This window comes from Lethenteron reissneri, chromosome 60 (genome assembly GCF_015708825.2).
Source record: "Lethenteron reissneri isolate LAM-NWPU_2019-01 chromosome 60, ASM1570882v1, whole genome shotgun sequence".
NCBI classification, from domain to species: Eukaryota; Metazoa; Chordata; class Hyperoartia; order Petromyzontiformes; family Petromyzontidae; genus Lethenteron; species Lethenteron reissneri.
Genome location: NC_083838.1, coordinates 3,824,630 through 3,842,603, shown reverse-complemented (window position 1 = coordinate 3,842,603; position 17,974 = coordinate 3,824,630). Strand labels below are relative to the sequence as shown.

Here is a 17,974-nt window from a genome sequence, read left to right as displayed (position 1 = left end):
GTCACACCTGATGACGATTGCTCGTGTTGCGATCGAAACGTCGTGATCTATTATTTTTCTACCCACGTGACTTTAGCGAAAGAACCAAAGAGTATGGATTCCTGCAGTCACGAAAGCTTCAAATTAAGATAGATAATATCATGTTGAAAGATGGGGTTGACCCTGATTTGGGCTGCCATGCCTCAAATATTAAGAGGAAGGAGCCGCTCCCTGCGAGTGGCTGGCTGATGTGCCATCTGTTGAGGAAGTACGAAGGGTGATCCAGATCCTGAGACCAGAAAAAGCGCCGGGCAGAGATGACCTCTCAAGAAAACTGCCGTGGGAGGGTTGTGTGCAGGCTATATCATTGCAACTGTCTGGTGCACAGAATGGGTTCTGCAGGATGGGAAGGATGCCCAATGATTGCAACTATCATCACGGCATCTCCCTCTATGCCAGGAAATATCCTGACGATGATTAGTCAACATCCCCTTTGCTGAGGAGAGGCCTGTGGAACCCCATTGTGGTTTCAGACCAAGGCGTTTCTGCAAAGATGCCAAATTCTCCATCTCATCGTCTACACCAGAGATGTGCGGAATGTCAACAGGACCTACATCTCTTCTTTATTGACCTAGTCAAGGCCTATGATATATTCATGCTTACAGGGTCCCTGACGCTCTGCTCACAATCATTAAGAACCTTCATGCAGGCCCCGGTCAAGTTTTAGATGGGAGTCAAAGGCATTTTCTGTTCACCTTGGGGAGCGACAGTGATGTTCTCTAGCCCTTACACTATTTAACATCTTCTTTAACCACCGAGTTCAAGATGCTTTCCATGGCTGTACTAGGTGATTTTCCATCAGGGGCTGATCGATGCCTTGGTTTGATCAAGGAATGGCTCCATATTAGTCATCCATGTTAGTTACGTTGATGAACTGGTATTTTTTGTTCACTCTGAGAAGTCGTTGAAGACTCTGCTGCTGACCCTGGGGCCTTACCATGAACCCTGCCTGGATATTTTAGGACATCAAATATGCCAACCAACTCAACTCCCCATCAGTAATGGGGCAGTTGTGTATTGAGTGGAACGTTTCCATATCGGGGCAGTGTGGTTACGGCCAACTCTGGTTTGGCAGTGGAAGTCTCACTCTGAATCAGTCGAGCAGCATTATCTATTCATCAGCCGCGAAACACTGTGTGAAAGGTACTCGGCCTATAGTTACAAACAAAGCTCGAGGTCTTTTACGGACATTGAGGCTGGCCTGCATACACTCCATCCTGGGTTTAACCAGACTGGAATGGACATAGAGTCCTATCAGTGAGCTCCTCCAGCAGGCAAGGCTGCATTGACTGGATTAACAGTCAACGCATGTAGCCTGCATGGCCAGCCACCGTATGCCCAAGTAGCTTCTGTTTGGTCGGACAGAGGGAACTAAACGGGAAAGGCACAGGCTGGAGATGAGATGGACCGATGCGATACGGGAAAATGTGGATCTGATTGGACTTGCTGATGAGTGACACCAGTGGTGTCAAGATCAGCCTCTGTGGAAGTGATTCGTCAAAGACGCTACTGGGAAACTGAAAGCTTTGCCCTCCAACAACAACGGAGGAGTGACGCTTACTACAACGTGTGAAGCACCGGGCGGCTAAAAAGCAGCAAGTCAATCAACCCACGGCACCTTAACGTGGTCTAAAAGTGCACCGAGCCTGGTACAAGTGCTATGTTAATGGCTGTTGTTGACCAGATATTTGTATAACTTTATTGACCACGAGGCACACGTTTGGGGTGCATCTCACTTTTTCCAGAATGTTCTTATAATCCGTCGGTAGGAATGCGTGAAAACTCATCGATTAAAAACCCAACCCCTACACCGCAGCTTACCACCCAGGCCCAACCCTCCAACATAGCTCGCGACCCGGACCGAGACCCAACCCGGGCCCCGTAGATTATGAAGCAAGCAACACGAGCACAGGCCCTTAACACCGGTTTCACACCCCGAGCAGTTGGATGCACACAACTAAATTGCTCTATGTGGGAGTGCCTCTGCAATCGGTTGCTTATTCTTGGATGAGAGCACAGACTTCGCCTTCCCGATGTATAGCGATGCGTTCCATCGCGTGACGCATTCACAAACTGCGTTTGATAACACTGGTCAACAAAAAAAAACATTTCTGGCCTGGACTTTTGCAGCTGTTTTAGACTAATTTCAGGGTGCTGATTCCAAATCTAATCTCAGATTTTCTCTATCAGATCTCATTTTTATGCTATCGGCATACCCCATTTTCATTGATTTTACCCGAAATTAACTGTGTCACTTATGATTGCAAGTTGTTGCGAGTCAGTGACTGCTTTAGTGTTAAAATATGGTGCTGTATTTTTAGGATAGTGTGTTTAAAATATAATTTTATGTAGATATCCACACTTATTTAATATTTTTCTTCTGCAGTTTATATTGAAAATGCATTATTTGATATCTCAAAAACCTGATGTGATAGACAAAAACTGATGCCAGATTTGGAATCAGCACCCCAAAATTACATTAAACCCGTTGAAATACCTTATGCCAGAAAAAGTGTGTTGACCAGTGTTATCAACTTAAATAAGTAATCCAGAATACAGGGTGACCCAAAAAAAACAGGCCCCAACTCTAATAACTCTAATAGGCACGGGGCCCGTTTTTTTTGGGTCACCCTGTACAAGCGCCATTCAATGTTTGTTGTTGTTGGCGCATCTACTACTCGCCGAGAAGTGGAAAAAGCAGTTGCAGGCGATCGATAAGGTTACGCAATTTCGAGAGCCATTAGATAGCCGCAACTCCTCGCGGAGACGTGGACAAAGCAGTTGTGTGCCGGCGAGTTGCGCGATTTGGTTACGGGACGGATTGCTCGGGTGTTAGGCCCGGTTTTAAGCGGGCAAGCGCGAGACCCCTTCCAACCTGCATAGTGCATTATCCCTGCTGCATGCGGGTGGGGAGGGTGGAAGAAAACAAAAAAGCCAGTGCAAATATATATACCAACAATACAGCGTCACATATCCCACTCGTTGGGGACTGGCATATGGGGCAGAGGCGAAGGACGGCCACGTGGCACGGTGAGTCGCACTACGTGCGCGCAAAACGGGTCACGGGACGAATTCAAGTGCGGCTCGATTTAACGCGGGGGAAACGCTTGACTGCACGCTAAGGAATTGCTCAATTGGGACGACAACATTGGAATCGGCGCTCACCCACAAGCAGAACAACGGAGTCGCCTTGCGTCGACGCACAGGGACAGCTGCCACTGAGGGGGGGGGTGCCCATCGAATGGTTGAGATGCGTTGCGATGCAAGGTGAGTTGTTGGGGTATATTAAGCCAAGTGTTATATAAATGCAAAGATATTATCACGATACTTTTGTGAAAAGGTCGGATTTGTTATTAGCTGTGGAAACTAGTATCTTGTTACAACCATGCACAGCTACCGCACGGGTGGTTAATTGATCGGGTCGGATATGCGACGCTGCACTGCGTTAAAACAATTTCCGTAGAGTATTCAAAACAATATGCATATTTACGAGTTGACCTTTTTAGAGGTAGAGCTATCTACGTTTGCAGGAGCGCATTCGTGACCTAGGCTAAAAATTGTGCATCGTCGTTGTCTAGCGATGTGCGTAACCCACCGTGTCCCTGCGTATAACAGGGTGGGAGCGGGGGTCCCAAAATTATGATAAAAAAAACATTGGAAATTTGACGATCACAATTACACCCAGCTGCCCTGGCGCAGTTCGGCAGCGACGGCCTTGTCACTTTGGAGTGTGCAGGGTCCAGAATTGTCTTGTGACATTTTGGTGATTTTTTTGCAGTGGTTTATATCTTTACATTGTTTTTTTCAATTTTTATACAAAAAGCCATCGTAATAATAATAATAGAAATAATTAATTATTGTAAATGGGTAACGTTTGTTCTTCACGGAAATATCTGGATTTGTAAAGAGGACGGATTTAGTGTATTGCCCGCCCAACCCCCTTCACTCAGCATTTTCCCCACTATCTCGAAGGCGCGCTTTACGATCACCGTGTCATTAACGTAACTGTCCCTACCCACCCGTGTGATTCGACGAGCGGTGGTACGACTGCCGTAGTCTCGTTAACTCCTTGATGTCCATTTTTTTAATCCAAGAGCCATTCAGGGGAAGGATGTGGCGCATGAATGAGCGACGAAACCCGTTGCACGCATTAACACATTCTCTGTAAGAATTAGCATAATGCTATAAACGATCAAACGATTTATGGCAACAATTAAATTTGCGCCGCTGTGAGCGCAGTAATCTTTCTCGTTGTCCCCTACAGCCACCGCTGTCCCCGTAATGCAGCCAGCGCAACGGTCACTACAGCTCATCCTTGTCGTCGTCGTCATCCCCACCATCATCAAGGCCATGCGCGCCTGCTCGGGCATCGTCCCCAGTTTCCGAGTTCAGCTCTCTGGCGATTTTGGGCCGTATCTCATGTCAGTCGACGCGATGTGCCGACGTTTCGCTTGGCGTGCCACGAAAAAGCTTTTTCAGCCTCGGAGCGGAACGGTGACAGGTGTGGCTCCATCAGCAACTGAAATCGAGCGCCGAAGAAGCTCCCCAAACGTGAGAAGCGAGACGCCGGGCACCACGTCAAACAACGCGCGACACAAGTCGTCATTGTAACAGTCACCGCCCCCCACCCCTCCCTGTACCCCCCCCCCCCGCCCAAACCTCATCACCCACCCACCATCACCGCCGCTCGCCAAACAAAGCACGGTAAGCGACGAACAGCAGGGCCGGCAAAATCACCGCGGCCAGCTGGTATAGCAACGGGTACGGCGCAGCGCGTCTGCCGCGGACCTGCGGGGTCCCGTCCACCTGTCGCACTAGATTGCCGTTCGGCCCGTCCGCGAAGACTCCGTCCGCGCGTTGATTCTCGACGCGGCGTTCCGCCTGTCCGACCGCGCGCAGCCTGGGCTTCCCATCCACATCTCCCAGCCCGTCTGCACGCACGCCGCCACCTCCGTCCGCGTGCACGTCCCCTGCTGCGTCTTCCCGTCCGGCCTCGCCCTCGCCCGCCCGCACTTCTTCCCGTCCGTTATCTGCGTCTCCCTCCAAGTCCGAGTCCGCTGGAGGCGGCGGTAGCTCGTCCCGTCCGTCCGCTCGTCCGTTTGTCCGCGAATCCCTCGGAGCGTCCACGCAATCGTCCGTTCGCGGCTTTGCCCGCTCGTCGGCAAGCTCGCCCACCGGCGGCTCTCCCCGTCTCCCAATCTGCGCGTCTCCCTGCGAGCCGTCGCCCGCCTCTACCTCTTCCCGTGCGTCGCCTGGCCCGTCCGACTGTCCGTTAACGCACCCGTCCACCAGCATTCCACTCGCCGGGCCCGTCAGGGGTCTGTCGGGGAGTGCGGGGGGGTTTGCTTTACCCTCTGGGGTTGCCGGGAAGAAGGGGGGCGACGTAGGCTCGAGCGAGCGGCGGGGGGGCGGGAGCGGTGGCGTGTTTGGGGGGGGTGGCAGCGGGGTGAGGCGGAGCATCTCGGTGTCCTCATCTTCAGCGTCGCTGTCTTTGTCATCGTCCTGCCAGGAATAAAAAAGAAAAAACTGAAATTTTGTTTCATTTGCTCATATTTCTATTCGCTTCATTGTCGTACTCGATTTTTTTCATCTTGCAAGCTTCTGCCACTGTGGCAACCCACTACTCACCTGGTTAAACAAAAGCAGTGCAAGCTTTACGCGAATATTTCACGTATTTATTGCGCGCCCGTTACAAGTTTGTTCAACCAGCTCAAGAGACAAGGTCCGAGTCTCATTTATTTTCCTTCCCCCACGCGTCTGATCAAGGTAACTAGGCCCAGGGTTCCATTCCTGACTCAGGCGCCTTTCTGTGTGGAGTTTGCATATTATCCCCCTACTTTGCATGGGTTTCCTCCCAGGTTGTTTGATTTCCTCCTTTAGCAAAAAAACAACACAATTTAACTGGTGTTGAATTGAAAAATTACCTGGGATCAAAGACAAAGATCCCCGTACAGTCTTAATAGGCTGTTGGGGCAAGTGCTGTTAGCGAGCACCTATTAAGGCCTGCACGCACACATGAGGAGGTGGGTGGCCAGCATCACGCCCGGCCGCTTTTGTCTCCCCAGCGGTGATGTTTACACACCGCACCAGGTACTCATTTGAGGCTGAGTCGACCTAGGGGAGGCCCGTGACCGGTTCAGATGATCGTCACCAGTGTTGGCCGTGAGCGGGAATCCAACTCGGGTCGCCGGGTTCGTAGCGCAGCGTGCCGACCGCTACACTTCCGCTCCCCATTGTGGGATCACACACAGTGGCTGCAGGGTTTTGGTAGTACATGTTGTTGATGCCATTTATTGTGAAAATTCCGTCACAGTTCCTATGATTGCTTTTTCATTGCTTTCATGGCTTTATTTTGGTGATTTCGAAAAGTGTATTGGTTTAGCCATGTTTGTTTGTTGTAGTACAGAGTTAGACTGATGGCCTTAATCTAAGTTGTCTTGTGGTTGTTGTTGCTGTTGTTTGACTTGCATCCCACTGGGATTTTTGCACACAGCGTTGGTGTACGGTGTTTTTTCTGCAATATTTTGCTGTCTTTTCTTGGATTTTCTGTTTGCACTTAGTCACATATTCACTTTAAGATGTTTTTTGTTCATGTTTTTGTTTTTTTTTGTTGCGGTTGCACCCGATTCAAGAGCTGAATGGCTCACAGGGCTATACCTAATACATGAACTTGAACTTGAACATCGCCTCCCCTACTGCAAACACTTTAACGCATGCAAACTTAAAATGTAGCAGCAGCAGCGGTGGTATGACTGTGATGCTCACCTGGGAGTGCGCGTCTTCCCCCAGCAAGGCGAGGTATGAGAAGCGCAACTGGTCGGCTGTCTGGATGAGGCCCATTCGGGCGCGTCGCATCGACAGCAGCTCGGCTCGCACGTCCACCTCGCCTCGCTCCGACAGCTGCAAGAGAGCGGAGGAGGGCGACAAATGGAGCGTAACAAGGCACAACAATCGCCCACCGTCCCTCGCCAAGATCGCTTGGGAGGTCATCGGGCGCCAAGGTGGCGAGATGTTAACTACCTCGCCTCGTGTACGGGAGATCGTGGTTTCGATCCAGACCCGGACACCTGCATATTTGGAGTTTGCATGACCCTCTCCCTGTGGTCGTGTGGATTTATTCTCCGGGGTCCTTCGGTTTTACCAATTAAGCCTGGTGCAGCACATGAGGGGGTTGGTGGCCAGCACCACGCCTTTGCCTCCCCAGTTGCGATGTTTACACACTGCACCAGGTTTTCATTTGAGGCCAGAACCGGCTCAGATAATTGTCACTGGTGTTGGCTGTGAGCGGGAATCGAACTCTGGTCACCGGGTTCGTAGCGCCGCGCGTTAACCGTGACACTACCGCTCCTCACATACATACACACGCACACCCATGTACACAGATACAGATCAGAGATCCCCCGTATAGCCTTAACAGACTGTAGGGGCAAGTGCTGTTAGCGAGCACCTATGAAGGCCGGAACGGTACACGAGGGGGTGGGTGGCCAGCACCACGCCCGACCGCCTTTGTCTCCCCAGTGGCGATGTTTACACACCGCACCAGTTACTCATTTCAGGCTGAGTCGACCTGGGGGAGGCCCAGGACCGGTTCAGATAATCGTCACTGGTGTTGGCCGTGAGCGGGAATCGAACCCAGGTCTCCAGGTTCATAGCGCAGCGTGCTAACCGCTACACTATCGCTCCCCACACACCTGTGGGGAGCGATACACACACAGACAAGCTGACACCACGACCACCACCGCCGTCGCCGCCACCAACGCGTTTAACTGTCCCTACCAGTGCCAGGCAGGCGTCGACGAGGCAGAAGGAGCCGGAGCGGCCGATGCCGGCGCTGCAGTGCACGACCGTGGGGCCATGGCCGCTGTGCAGGACCCCCGATGCGCGCACCGCCTGCAGGAAGGCGCGGAAGCGAGCGGGCGACGACGGGACGCCGAAGTCCGGCCACGCCGTGTAGTGGAACTGCAGCACCTCGCGGCGCTCCCCGCTCTGCGCGACAACACAGTCGCGGACGTCATCAGATGTGCGTACGTACGTACGTTTAACTTCGTTCGCGCTGTACGCAGCCAACCGTCGTGATCGTAGGTGCGGGGGGCAAGGACCAACTAAACGGAAAAAGCAGTTCTCAAGAAAATAGTTTTCAAACCTAGATAATTTAAAAGCTTCTTATACCGTGGAAATGTATAGCAGCAAAACAATCTAAATAATCTAAACGCATGCTGAGGTTTCATTGGTGTGAGGTCAGTAGTCACGGGGGTTGGGGTGTGAGTTGCGGGAGCGAGGGGGAGGTGGTGGGTGGTTGTGGGGGATGGTGGTGGGGTGGTGGGTGGTGGGGGGGTGGCAGAGGTCGCAAACGGGTTTTGATTCCTTACCCGTACCCGGCCGCACTAGGGTCGCAAATGGGTACCCGTACCCGGCCGGGTACGGGTAGCCGGGTATCGGGTAGGGTACAGGTATCGGGTACCCAGTTGCGACCTCAGGGGGGTGGTGGTGGGGGGTGGTTGTGGGGGGTGGTGGGGTGGTGGTGGGGTGGTTGTGGGGGGTGGTGGTGGGGTGGTTGTGGGGGGTGGTGGGGTGGTTGTGGGGGGTGGTTGTGGGGGGTGGTGGTGGGGTGGTTGTGGGGGGTGGTGGGGGGTGGTGGGGTGGTTGTGGGGGGTGGAGTGGTGGTGGGGGGGGGGTGGTGGTGGGTGGTTGTGGGTGGTTGTGGGGGGTGGTTGTGGGGGGTAGTGGGGGGTAGTTGTGAGGTGGTGGTGGTGGGTGGTTGTGGGGGGTGATGGGGGGGGGGACACAGGCACCGGCAGGAACTCCAGCTCGAGTCGGCGCATGGTGAAGCTCTGGCGTTCGCGCTCGCGACGGAGCACCACACGCACGCCCGTGTCGTCGAAAATCATCTCGGGGTGGTCAGGCAACGGCCAGTACCGCTCGCACTTAATCTGCAGCAGCGCACACACAAGGCAAAGATCCACCGTGCATCGTCTTAACAGCAGACTTTTGGGGCAAGCGCGGTTTGGGAGCACCTACGAAAGCCGGCACGGCACACAAGGGGGTCGGTGGAAAGCAAAGCACGAAGACATAAATCCCCTGTGTGGCCTTAACAGAGTTTTGGGGCAAGTGCTGTTAACGAGCACCTATGAAGGCCGGCACGGCACGGTGTTCATAGCATTAAAAATCAGCTACTGTGCAGGTGCTGGGTGACTTGTTACATCGCAAGATCGTGGGAGGTTCAAGTTCAAGTTCATTTATTAGGTAGAGCCCTGTGAGCCATTCGGCTCTTGAATCGGGTGCAACCGCAACAAACAAAAACATGAACAAAAAACATCTTAAAGTGAATATGTGACTGAGTGCAAACAGAAAATCCAAGAAAAGACAGCAAAATATTGCAGAAAAAAACACCAACGCTGTGTGCAAAAATCCCAGTGGGATGCAAGTCAAACAACCAACAACAACCACAAGACAACTTAGATTAAGGCCATCAGTCTAACTCTGTACTACAACAAACAAACATGGAGGTGGCAGCAGCTTGAGGAGACCCTTCATCCAGCAGTGGATTGACCATGGCCAATGATGATGATGATGATGTCCAGAGGCAGCGCTGGGAAACTCACCGAGTTGTTTTCCACGAGCCGGTTGAGCATGACCACGGCCCGCGAGCCCTGCTCCCACACCATCTGCCAGAAGTGACCGCACGTGTGTGGCAGAGGTCCCTGTGTGGAGGGAGCAAAGGGAGTCGTGGAGCAAGACGGGTGGGGGCGGTTGTTAAAATTGAGATGAGCCGCGTGTGGTGGTGATAGTCGTGGTTGGTGGTGGTGGGGAGCGGTAGTGTAGTTGGGTTGGCAGCTGCGCTACCAATCCAGCGCCCCGCGTTCGATTCCCACTCACGGCTACCATCACCAGTGATGAATATCTGAACCAGCCCTGGGCCTCCCTAAAGTCGACTGAGCCTCAAATGGGTATCTAGTGCGATGTGTAAACATCGGTACGTGGCAGACAAAGGCGGCCAGGTATGATGCTGGTCACCTTCAGAGGTCCTAGCGAACAGCACTTGCAACAAATAACAGGGCATCTCCCTCCTCAGTGTGCCGGGAAAGGTCCTGGCAAGGATGATTCAACGTAACCTCACCAGTCACACTGAGGAGAGGCATGCAGAGCGCCATTTTGGTTTAAGATCAGGGCGGTCCTGCACAGATGCCATATTCTCTGTCCGCCTGCTTCAGCAGAGGTGTAGGGAATTTCAACGGGACCTCCACCCAGGACCTCCATCTGCTTTAATGACCTGGTCCAGGCCTATGATTATATCAATAGGCCAAAGCTCTGCGTTATTATTCGGGCTCACAGATCCTTGAAATATTGTAACACAGTTCCATCGGTGAGCTCCACCGAGAGACTGCATTGGCTGGGTTATGTAGCCCGCACGCCCAGCCACTGCATGCCAAGAGGTGGAAGAGCAACGCTCAGACTGAGCGCCGGGCGGCCAAAACGCAGCAAGATGGCAAATTGGAGAGGACAGGTGGGGTCATCTATCAGTCATTTAAGTCAGTCGACTCTTATTCTCTTGGTCTGTGCTGTGAACTCCCGACAGCAGAAACCCTTCCACACTTCACGTGATAGCCTCAAAAGTGCATCTAGAATGGCACAACCGCTGTGGTGACGTCCCCGCCACTGAGTGGCCAACAGATGTTGTTTATGATTTCTACGTAGGTATATGCTAAACTATAGACTATTTTTATTCAACCAGGTAAGTCCCACTGAACCATACATCTCTTTATCAGAAGCAACCTGGCCACAAATGATAGCTCAGAAAAGTGGCTTATTACATGGAAATTTATAGCAGCCAAATATTCTCAAACACATGTTGATTCTAAATGTAAAGGAGGAAAAACCGGTAGGACCTGGAGAAAAATCCATGCGGCTACAGGGGAGAATACACAAACTCCATACAAACAGGCATAAGGGTCAGGATGGAACCCATGACCTCCTGTATACCAAGCGAGGGAGTCAACATCTTGCCACCATGGCAAGAATGCTTGTAGGTGTACGCGTGTATGTGCGTAGGTATCCGTGCGATCATGCGGGCACCTGTGTGAGTATGTATTTGCGGCCGGCTTGGGGCACGCACACCAGGCTGGCATTGATGTAGTCGTTATCTCCCCTCTGCAGCTTCACCCGACTGTCGTCATCTGGTCCCCAACGTCGCAAAAATACAAACACCCCCCCCCCCCCCCCAAACAAGTAAACACCAGACAAAGCAACGCCCTCCGGGTGCGCTATCAAAAACACGGGGCGAGGAGGGCGCTGACAATGCGGCCCAGCGGGAGCACGCTCGCCGCTCATTGCAGAGGTTCATGGTTTGAAATCCAGCGGCCGTCCCAATAATTAATGCCGGTCTAACAGCTGTAATACTGCACGACGTCGCACGTAAGAGTGCAGACCATTGCATCGTGGCGTTATTGGTCCAAATTTGAAAAATTACATCGCAACTGACTGAACTCTAACCCCGCATACACAGAATCAACCACGCACACACACAGAATCAATCCCGCACACACAGACTCAACCACGCACACACAGAATCAACCACGCACACATACAGAATCAATCACGCACACACACAGAATCAACCACGCACACACACAGAATCAACCACGCACATACAGAATCAACCACGCACACATACAGAATCAACGACGCACACACAGAATCAACGACGCACACACAGAATCAACCACGCACACACAGAATCAACCACGCACACACACAGAATCAACCACGCACACACAGAATCAACCACGCACACAGAATCAACCACGCACACAGAATCAACCACGCAAACACACAATCAACCACGCACACACACAGAATCAACCACGCACACACAGAATCAACCACGCACACACACGGAATCAACCACGCACACACACGGAATCAACCACGCACACACAGAATCAACCACGCACACACAGAATCAACTACGCAAACACACAGAATCAACCACGCACACACAGAATCAACCACGCACACACACAGAATCAACCACGCACACACAGAATCAACCACGCACACACACACAATCAACCACGCACATACAGAATCAACCACGCACACACAGAATCAACCACGCACACACACAGAATCAACCACGCACACACAGAATCAACCACGCACACACACGGAATCAACCACGCACACACACAGAATCAACCACGCACACACAGAATCAACTACGCAAACACACAGAATCAACTACGCACACACACGGAATCAACCACGCACACACACAGAATCAACCACACACACACAGAATCAACCACACACACACACGGAATCAACCACGCACACACACAGAATCAACCACGCACACACAGAATCAACCACGCACACACACGGAATCAACCACGCACACACACAGAATCAACCACGCACACACAGAATCAACTACGCAAACACACAGAATCAACTACGCACACACACGGAATCAACCACGCACACACACAGAATCAACCACACACACACAGAATCAACCACGCACACACACGGAATCAACCACGCACACACACAGAATCAACCACACACACACAGAATCAACTACGCAAACACACAGAATCAACTACGCACACACAGAATCAACCACGCACACACACAGAATCAACCACGCACACACACACAATCAACCACGCACACACAGAATCAACCACGCACACACAGAATCAATCACGCACACACAAAATCAACCACGCACACATACAGAATCAACCACGCACACACACAATCAATCCCGCACACACAGAATCAACCACGCACACACAGAATCAACCCCGCACACACACAGAATCAATCACGCACACACACAGAATCAACCACGCACACACACAGAATCAACCACGCACATACAGAATCAACCACGCACACATACAGAATCAACGACGCACACACAGAATCAACGACGCACACACAGAATCAACCACGCACACACAGAATCAACCACGCACACACACAGAATCAACCACGCACACACACAATCAACCACGCACACACAAAATCAACCACGCACACACAAAATCAACCACGCACACACAGATTATGGACACACACACACAGACTCAACCACGCACACACACAGAATCAACCACGCACACACACAGACTCAACCACACACACACAAAATCAACTACGCACACACAGAATCAACCACGCACACAGATTGGGGGACACGCACATGGGCTGACGTCGCGGTAACGGTTCAGCGTGCGGTTGAGCGGTAGGTGAGCCACGCGGCACGAGAAGTTCGAGCTGTCCCGGGCCAGGTCCTGCACACGTGCACACACGCACACAGACCTTAGGATGCACGGACATCAACCAGTGAGAAGCGTGCAGAGCAGCTCAAGCATACACCACGTGTATAGAGACATCACCACGCACACGGATAACGTGCACACAGACAGCGTCACACGCACAGATTGCTAAGTGTACACAGTGCCACGCGTACACACCTCGTGTACACAGTAACAGACCCGAACATGTGCAGACAGCACACAGACATCACACAGGCATAATCACACAGACATCACACAGACAGCACACATACAGCACACAGGCATAATCACACAGACAACACACAGGCATCACACATACAGCACACAGGCATAATCACACAGACAGCATACAGGCATAATCACACAAACACACAGGCATAATCACACAGACAACACACAGGCATCACACAGACAACACACAGGCATCACACAGACAATACACAGGCATAATCACACAGCCAGCACACAGGAATAATCACACAGACAACACACATACAGCACACAGCCACACAGGCATAATCACACAGACAACACACATACAGCACACATACAGCACACAGGCATAATCACACAGACAACACACAGACAACACACAGCCACACAGGCATAATCACACAGACAACACACATACAGCACACATACAGCACACAGGCATAATCACACACACAACACACAGACAACACACAGGCATAATCACACAGACAACACACATACAGCACACATACAGCACACAGGCATAATCACACAGACAGCACACATACAGCACACAGGCATAATCACACAGACAACACACATACAGCACACAGCCACACAGGCATAATAACACAGACAGCACACATACAGCACACATACAGCACACAGGAATCACACAGACATCACACATACAGCACACAGGAATCACACAGACATCACACATACAGCACACAGGAATCACACAGACATCACACATACAGCACACAGAAATCACACAGACATCACACATACAGCACACAGGAATCACACAGACATCACACATACAGCACACATACAGCACCCCCTCACAGCAAACAGGCAGCACACAGACAGCACACAGCCAGCACACAGCCAGCCACAGGCAGCACACAGGCATCACACAGACAGCACACAGGGATCGCACAGACAGCACAGCACACAGGCATCGCACAGACAGCACACACATGCATCACACAGGCATAATCACACAACCAGCACACACAGCACACACACAGCACACAGACAGCACACAGACATAATCACACACACAGCACACACACAGCACACACACAGCACACAGACAGCACACAGGCATAATCACACACATAGCACACATGAATCACACACACAGCACACAGATATAATCACATACACAGCACACACACAGCACACATACAGCACACACCCATAATCACACACACACAGCATACAGGCACAATCACACAGCCCCCCCCCCCCCCATCACAGCAAACACACAGCACACAAGACAAACACACAGCACACAAGACAAACACACAGCACACAAGACAAACACACAGCACACAAGACAAACACACAGAGCACACACGACAAACACACAGAGCACACAAGACAAACACACAGAGCACACAAGACAAACACACAGCACACAAGACAAACACACACAGCACACAAGACAAACACACAGCACACAAGACAAACACACACAGCACACAAGACAAACACACACAGCACACAAGACAAACACACAGAGCACACAAGACAAACACACAGAGCACACAAGACAAACACACACAGCACACACAAGACAAACACACACAGCACACACAAGACAAACACACACAGCACACAAGACAAACACACACAGCACACACAAGACAAACACACACAGCACACACAAGACAAACACACACAGCACACAAGACAAACACACACAGCACACAAGACAAACACACACAGCACACAAGACCAACACACACAGCACACAAGACAAACACACACAGCACACAAGACAAACACACACAGCACACAATACCAACACACACAGCACACAAGACAAACACACACAGCACACAAGACAAACACACACAGCACACACAAGACAAACACACAGCACACACAAGACAAACACACACACACAGCACACAAGACAAACACACAGCACACACAAGACAAACACACATAGAGCACACAAGACAAACACACAGCACACACAAGACAAACACACACACAGCACACACAGCACACAAGACAAACACACAGAGCACACAAGACAAACACACACACACACAGCACACACAAGACAAACAGACACAGCACACAAGACAAACACACACACACAGAGCACACAAGACAAACACACACACACAGCACACACAAGACAAACACACACACAGCACACACAAGACAAACACACAGCACACAAGACAAACACACAGCACACAAGACAAACACACACACAGAGCACACAAGACAAACACACACAGCACACAAGACAAACACACAGAGCACACAAGACAAACACACAGCACACAAGACAAACACACAGAGCACACAAGACAAACACACAGCACACAAGACAAACACACACAGCACACAAGACAAACACACAGCACACAAGACAAACACACAGCACACAAGACAAACACACAGCACACAAGACAAACACACAGCACACAAGACAAACACACAGCACACAAGACAAACACACAGCACACAAGACAAACACAAACACACACAGCACACACAAGACAAACACACACACCCAGCACACACAAGACAAACACACACACACACGACAAACACACACACACAGCACACAAGACAAACACACACACACACAGCACACAAGACAAACACACAGCACACAAGACACACACACAGCACACAAGACAAACACACAGCACACAAGACAAACACACACAGCACACAAGACATACACACACAGAGCACAAGACACACACACAGCACACAAGACACACACACACAGAGCACAAGACACACACACAGCACACACAAGACAAACACACACACACACAGCACACAAGACACACACACAGCACACAAGACACACACACAGCACACAAGACAAACACACACAGCACACAAGACACACACACAGCACACAAGACACACACACACAGAGCACAAGACACACACACAGCACACACAAGACAAACACACACACACACAGCACACAAGACACACACACAGCACACAAGACACACACACAGCACACAAGACAAACACACAGCACACAAGACAAACACACACAGCACACAAGACACACACACAGCACACAAGACATACACACACAGAGCACAAGACACACACACAGCACACACAAGACAAACAAACACACACACGGCACGTGCACACTGTACACAGTCCACGTGTGCCCCGCGCGAGTACAACAGCGGGCGACCTGGAAGGCGCGCTCCCAGCCTCCCTGCCCGCGCTCGATGGCCCTGAACGCCTCCTCCATTCCGCCCGGGGGGGGAGGGGGGGGGAATCGCGGCGAGGCCTCACGGAGTCGCGGCCTCAGACCGCCGCCTCCACACCGACTCGCACAGGCCACCACGCCCTCCCTTGCCCAACCGTCCAACGGCCCCGCCTGTTGCGCGGTGACGTAGAGCCCCTGCGCGATGACGTAGAGCCCCTGCGCGGTGACGTCGCGTTGCAGCGCGGTGACGTAGAGCCCTTGCGCGGTGACGTGGCGTCCCTGCGCGATGACGTAGAGCCCCTGCGCGATGACGTAGAGCCCCTGCGCGGTGACGTAGAGTTTCTGCGCGGTGACGTAGAGCCCCTGCGCGGTGACGTAGAGCCCCAGCGCGGTGACGTCACGCTTCTGCGCGGTGACGTCGAGTTCCTGCGCGGTGACGTCATGTTCCAGCGTGGTGACGTCACGCCCCAGCGCGGTGACGTTGCGTTCCCTGCGCAGGCGCGCGCGCGCTCGCGCCGCCGCCCTGCGCGATGACGCAATGTCAGCGCGATGACGTACGTTGAAATGACGTAATTGCACAGTGGACGTTTTTCAATCGAGTGGGTTTGCCGACGTTGAAATATTTGTCAGAATCTGTTATTTATCCTGGAGGAATCCGATGAGATAGAAAGCTCTCTTTCACAAGTGTCCAATAAGGAGCGGATCAAAACGTTACAACAACAAACAATAAAAAAACTATAGGATTTCAAAGTTAAATGTTTTACCGAAAGAACCATTTAATAGGATTGCAAAGTATAGGAAAGGTAAGAAAATCGCTTAAAAATATATACAAAAAAACTAAACAAACTAAAGATTCTGATATCTGTATTATTTTTTACGCCACTACCGTACGCAATGACGTACCAGTCCCCAAAATACGTCATCACGTAAAGAGTAATGCGTACGTTGTGACGTCATCACGTCGAGCCACCACTACCATCCGCTCTGCCCAATCAGCGGCGTGTTTACACGAACCCCGCGTGTGGGATAGCCAATGAACGCACATCACGCAACGACTCACCTGATTGGTGGATGCCGGAGAACGTGGGAGGGTAACGGCGTTTCCCATTGGCTGAAATGGGCACCGGAGAATGGGGAGCGGTGTCGGGAGGGGGATTTTGGGGGGCGGTGTCGTCCCATGCGCATGCGCAATAGAGGAGGGGTGTTGGGAGGGGGG

At 51.6% G+C, this 17,974-nt stretch overlaps 1 protein-coding gene across 2 annotated transcripts; it reads right to left on the bottom strand.

Moving 5' to 3' along the window:
* Positions 1 to 1,706: 1,706 nt before the first annotated feature.
* Positions 1,707 to 16,919, bottom strand: LOC133357920 (tyrosine-protein phosphatase non-receptor type 1-like). Of its 2 annotated transcripts, XM_061576102.1 has the most exons (8): positions 16,741 to 16,919; positions 13,250 to 13,340; positions 11,113 to 11,213; positions 9,642 to 9,740; positions 8,832 to 8,969; positions 7,816 to 8,025; positions 6,805 to 6,939; positions 1,707 to 5,541 (listed from the first exon to the last, which is right to left on the bottom strand). In XM_061576102.1, the coding sequence occupies exons 1-8, from the start codon at positions 16,798 to 16,800 to the stop codon at positions 4,717 to 4,719; spliced, it is 1,659 nt and encodes a 552-aa protein (XP_061432086.1). In that variant the 5' UTR covers positions 16,801 to 16,919; the 3' UTR covers positions 1,707 to 4,716. The 2 variants fall into 2 exon arrangements, with proteins under 2 accessions (XP_061432086.1, XP_061432087.1); XM_061576103.1 differs by lacking the exon at positions 11,113 to 11,213 and having other exon boundaries at positions 16,741 to 16,778.
* Between the last annotated feature and the right edge of the window lie 1,055 nt (positions 16,920 to 17,974).

Bases quoted from the DNA above. Each gene is read 5' to 3' on its own strand.
- LOC133357920 (XM_061576102.1), bottom strand. From the start codon at position 16,800: ATGGAGGAGGCGTTCAGGGCCATCGAGCGCGGGCAGGGAGGCTGGGAG. The intron at 9,741-11,112 runs GTGCCCGCATGA...CCCTCCACACAG, and splicing joins GCAAATACATACTCACACAG to GGACCTCTGCCACACACGTG. The intron at 6,940-7,815 runs GTAGGGACAGTT...GCTCTCTTGCAG, and splicing joins TCGACGCCTGCCTGGCACTG to CTGTCGGAGCGAGGCGAGGT.